This window comes from Papilio machaon, chromosome 22 (genome assembly GCF_912999745.1).
Source record: "Papilio machaon chromosome 22, ilPapMach1.1, whole genome shotgun sequence".
NCBI classification, from domain to species: domain Eukaryota; kingdom Metazoa; phylum Arthropoda; class Insecta; order Lepidoptera; family Papilionidae; genus Papilio; species Papilio machaon.
Window position 1 is genome coordinate 5,888,508 of NC_060007.1, and position 6,000 is coordinate 5,894,507.

General features: G+C 33.8%; 1 protein-coding gene across 1 annotated transcript in view; it reads right to left on the reverse strand.

Annotated features, from left to right (window-relative positions):
• Positions 1–6,000, reverse strand: part of LOC106713877 (protein Fe65 homolog) — a 40,685-nt gene extending 34,685 nt beyond the window's left edge. Inside the window, exon 1 of the mRNA XM_045683536.1 lies at positions 5,826–6,000. Coding sequence (XP_045539492.1) covers positions 5,826–5,973 — 148 coding nt within the window. The 5' untranslated portion in view covers positions 5,974–6,000. The remainder of the gene's footprint in view (positions 1–5,825) is intronic.

The following is a 6,000-nucleotide window of genomic DNA, read 5'->3' on the forward strand; positions in this document are numbered from 1 at the left end:
TAAAACAGACATTCGAAATGCCTTCAATCTATCAGCAAGGAAGTCCATTAATATTTTATAACACAGTGTTTGAGGCCGACGGATTTACTAATGAATAAGTTAAACTGGGCAACTGAGGCGGCCATTTTATCGATTTTCCATTACTAACAGTCGAATTATTAACTCTTCATTTCGACTGGAGTCGCTCGTATACTTAAATATCGTCGTCCCTTTCTCATTAAACAGAGAAAATAATATCTGACAATATAACATGTCAGTCGAGATCCATATTACTGGGGGCCTAGCACGAAAATTGCGACAAAGTATTCGATCAAAATTTGTCAAAACTTGTATGAGATTTTAAGTGATTCATGCTTGATTGGGCGTTGTACATATCTAATACGATTTTTTTTGATGACGCTACGAACACTTTCTCATAAATGTTCATACTCAGTCCCTCTGATGCGAGATTTCGTATGCATTTATTTAACAATGATCTTATAGTTTATAAGTTTACGAAGCCTGAAACTTATTTATTTAAAAAATAAAAGAACCATTAACAAAATTAAATGAAGTCTGAAATAATGATGTTGTGTGCATTTTTCTAAAGAATTGTAATATTTTGTTTTGTTTATAAAAATATTTACAATTATATCAGAACAATAAGATTTTATTTAAAAATAAACTGTGATATTAATATTTAAAAATTAATGAGCTCTTTATCAATGCCTTTTATTATTTCTACTCTGGTTCTGGTGATATATAACTCGTAAATCTTGTGACAATGCGAAGTAGGACATGTTTTGTTGTAATACTTGCGAGTAGACTTCAACAATTAATTTAATTTTCATAAAAACAAGCAATAAATGATTTAAATTATCTACCAACCGATTAATAGTATAACAGCACACATCAAAGTAGTCTGGGCTACATTCAGTTGCAATGAAATGGACATTATGTACATACAGGTTCAATTAACAAGTATGTACAAACGATAAATACATTACCCACCTGTCAGTCGGGCAATTTTAAAACAAAACGAGGAATTTAACAGTTTAAACTTCTACCAATACATCTATATATGTAAAAGAAAGTTGTGTTAGTTACACTATTTATAACTCAAGAACGGCTGAATCGATTTGACTGAAAGTTGGTGGGCAGGTAGCTTAGAACCAGGAAACGGACATAGGATAATTTTTACCCCGTTTTCTATTTTTTTTTATTCCGCGCGGACGGAGTCGCGGGTAAAAGCTAGTTTTATATATTTTAGCGCTATAATCAATGCGGCAAGAGACTTGGCGACAAAGCACAATTTGAGAGGCGCTCTGCTGCCAAGAGGCTACGTCATAACACTCTAGACCAGCTCCTGTATTTGACCTATTGTTACTAAGTCTATAGTCTAAGTGATCTTTTAAAAACTATATGTAGTTTAAACCAATTATTTTTTTTTCATTACTAATTTTCTTTATTTTCATTAAAATTCTAAATTAAATACTGTCATACTCAGAGTTTAACAACTCTAATAGTCGATAAGGATCACTTTTAGTGTAGATTTAGTGTGTGAAAGCAATGCTAAGGGACGGTAAAGTTTGCAGCTGCTCTCAACTCTCGTGTATAAATAAATAAACATTAAATTACAAAGTATTTAAATAATTACTTACTCATAGCGATCGTCTTCGTGACCAGACCGAAGAGCCCAGATAATACAAAACGACACATAAAAAAAATCGATAAACTCAAGAACTAACACGCCAATGTACTGATACTGACTAACTCACCGGCGTTTCTATGAATGAACGAGAATCGAATCCGATGAACACTCAAAAATCACCCCTAACGCCCCTTTGGACAGCTACCAAGAATGTATAACTAAGTGGTACGCAATAAAGGTGATATTTCAAACACGGCGCCACAAAGTCGCGGTAAATTATGGGAATTCCGTTTTGAAAATGAGTCACCACTGAAATGGTTTGAAAAGTACGTCACTGAGGCGCCACGTGGATGACTTAGTCAACAGGGGTGACGACCTTCAGTGCTAATTCTAAGTGATCATCAAAGGTCGCTTAAACTGAATTTATGTTTAAGTTAACATCAACATTGCAACCGGATATAATGACATTTGATTGATACTACTGGATGGTGAACAAAAGAATTAAAAGCGTTTTAAAACAAGACGTCGTATAAAACGACAAGAATATATTAAATGTCAAAACTAGTTAGGAGCAATTAAAGCAATTAAAAAATTTAAAATTAGAATCACGGACAACGTTTGTATCTTTTTTTCTAGGTATAAAACTTCGGTGGAAGACAGAGAAGTGGAGGCATAAAAAGAGGTTATGTCCCTATTCTGTGCGTCATCTCGTCCGTCGGTTAAAGGTAAGCAACGCATCTACAATTGCGGATGTCTATGGGCAGATATGTCGATGGCAGTCTATGTCGATGGGCAGACGCTTAGCTTAGCTATTTTGACGTATTTAACTGGCCACTTGCTCTTTTGCCACCTTTTGATATTAAAAAAATATTCTGTCCAAAGATTAAATATAAATTCAGACGAAATTGGTCATCCTAATTATTATAGTAATAAGTTTAGTGCGTTAAATAGGTTAGTTGATACTGTGACACCCAGTACTAAACTTGCAGTACGCATGACACAAAAACTACCAGATCAATAAATCAAGTTACTGTACTTTAGTGAGGTAGGTCGGAGTTTAGTCTAGGTTTTAAAATTTTCGTATGCTGTATTTTCTGTTATTGAATATGTACTCAAATTCGATTTACGTAAGGATATAAATCTAACTAACAGAGCCATTATGGTTAGTTTTAATTTTTACAGTATTAATTACTTTAAAAGGGATCCATACTAATTATCCATCTGATACGATCCAAAAAGTATGGGGAATCTTTTGTACACTTATACAAAATTTAAAAAATTCTCTGTCACATAAAAATATTAAGTAAATTATAATTATATTATTACAATGTAAAGCGTAGATAGTCTATCTTTTTGGCAAAATTAATTTCATATTTGCAAGATACAAAACGTAATATTCGCGAAATCTCCCCAAGTCAGACAAATATTGAATTTATAATGCAAACAGTTCACTTTCCTTTGCTTTCCTGCTTATTAATTATTTAATTTGAAAGGAGCTTCACACCTCCGTGATTCATTATTGAAATATTTTGGAGGGAAGCTAGAAATGGCGTTAAATAAATTAGGCGGCCATTTTCGATAAGGTAATTGTTTTCAAACATGTCAACAAAAATTTCTGTTTGAAACTTTTAATACGAGATTAGATATTAAAATAAATAGTCTTTCAGTTTTTCTAATATTTTGACAGTTTCATATATTTATTATTACTTATTAAAGTTATTCACGAAGAAACAACAAAGGAATAACACTAATTATTTCTTCTAGGCGCACATCATTTTTTATAATGCAAATTTTAAAATAAAAAAACTTTCTGAATAAAATAACTAAGTATAAAATATTAGAACGTTTTTTTTCATCAACTTTATCCTAAATTACGAGCACATTCAGACTAAATTTAGAAGAGTTAGAAACGTATGTCTAGACGTAATATATACGATATAAACTGGTTCATTCTGAATATGCCTCGACAAAAAACATAATGTATGTTAAACTATGTTACCATATTACAAATTACATATTTTTTTGGGCTTTCCTAATGGAAATAATCTAGATTTAATAATCTAGATCATTTTTTTAATATTTCCTTAGTACAGAACGTCAAAACATTAATCTTTTTGACTGTTCGTAGAGAAATCAAAATTACTTTACAATAATAATAAAACAAGAAACCTGATTTAATCTTATGACATCCCTATGACACTCATGACACTCCGAGGAAGACATTGAATCGAATTATCTTCAATCAGTCAAATCTTTCAATCTATCGATGGCTCCTACGAATAAGAGGCTCTCAAAGTTTCAACCATATAAGAAAACATGTCGCTTAAACCCTTTAACTTAACCAAAAAATAACACACCTGTAAATTTTTATTTTGTTTAGTGCATGTTGTTAACTAAACTAAGAGGTAGCTTTTAACATAAAAAAGTATAAATCACCAATTTGTTCCTTTGGCCCTTATACATATGACCTATTGCCATAGAACGGAAACGGTAAGTTCTATCTATGAAAAATATTATCCTATCAATTAGGCACAAAAGAGAAAATTCAAAATTACCTGTTGAAGGTTGATCATACATTTTTAACTATAAATACTGTAGGCAGAATTATAATTAATTACAAAATACTTGAGCCTTAACCGATCTGCACGCACTGCGTGATGCGACCTCCGTACATAACACAATTATAGCAATTTGTACTAAATCCATTGCCGGTCTGATACAATCGGACAAATACATCCAATACAAATACAGTAATGGACTACACGAATATATCCAGTGTTCTACTTTTGAATAAATATAATTACAGGGGTGATGAACCAATTATATATCGATATTTTGAATACTAAATAAGTATCATTGATATTTATTTAGTATTCAATATTCAGTATTATATAGTTTTTGAGTATTATTGATACTTATCAAGTAAAAATGTAACATAAATAAATTAATATCCCGTTCTATTGGTGCAAAATAATTACTCGTCTTATTTAACTAGAAATTAATTTTATGCAGTTTAACGGCAATAGCTGATTGCTTTGGAATAACAATTTTGTGCGTCTCTACATATATTTAGTCGTATAATCTCTACTTAGAACTACGTTAACTTCTAATGGTTAGGTGAAATAGTTTGAAAAACATATCAATAAATCGATCGTTAAAATTATCGATGAAAAACAAACTGTCAGAGCCCAAAACAGCCGGTACGGTTGTACTAAATAATATAGTAATTTAATGAGAGGCATATATCGATCTGGTGCGGGGGGGCCGCGTGGCACGCCACCGCTATCGGCAGACATCTTGGCGCCGCCACCCCCCCGCCTGCACCCCCAGTACCCCCTGCCCCTCTCTACACCCTCACACACAGACGAGCGGTGCATATGCTGCTAAATAAAGCCGCTTACAGACTTTTCATAGAACCTGATTCGCATGCTAGTAAATAAGGCTACTTCAGACTTACGGTCTTTCGACTCACTATGATCACGTGAGAATAATGCTTAGTCCTAAAATTCCTGAGACTTACTAATTATCAGTCGGAACTGGTGTATATGCTGTGAAAAAACGCTGCTTACAGACTTTGAACTTACGATGGAGACTGATGCATTTGCTACTTGTTAATACAGTTTACGATGTTTATAATGCGTATCCTTCAAAATAAGGTCGCCTACAAACTTAGCGTGTAGTTACAGTATCGTAATTTTGTTTAGAAGTCACTCGTTAGTACACACCCTAATCCTTGAACATCCAAACGCTGTTTATGGAAGGGAACTAATTCAAAGGGCATGTTTATTTGAAGAACGACTCGCTCGTAAAAAAATATAACGTTAGTTGAAGTATATTATAATTTATTAGGGTTACGCGTAAGAACAGATTTCGAATGTTGGATAAGATGATTTTTTAGGAGACGTATAACAGTATGAGAAAGTAAAACATACTTTAAATTGTGTTTTACAATTTAAAAAAAAAAACAGATTTAATGCAGAGGTTCCCAAACTGTTTTTTTCGTAGACCTCTTTCATAATTTTACAGATTTCGGTGAACCGTACCTTTATCTTTCGTCGATCCCAGGGGGTTCTGGAAGTGTATACTGTTTGAACACTTTGTTCTAGTCACATTTAGAGTCATAGTGTAAAGGTAGCTGAAATAGTATTTTCAGGATTCTTAAAGAGCAAGATAATATGTAATAAGTGTACGGTACCTATAAAGCTAGCTTCATCATCGATGCTGTCGTGCAGCGCTTGCATGACGAGTGCGGCGAGTAGCGCAGGGCGCGGAGGCAGCGGCAGCGGGGGCGCCAGGCCGCGCAGGCTGACCGGCGCGGCGGACCACACAGCGCCGCACAGCATACCCTACTGCAGCCACGGCATGCCGTC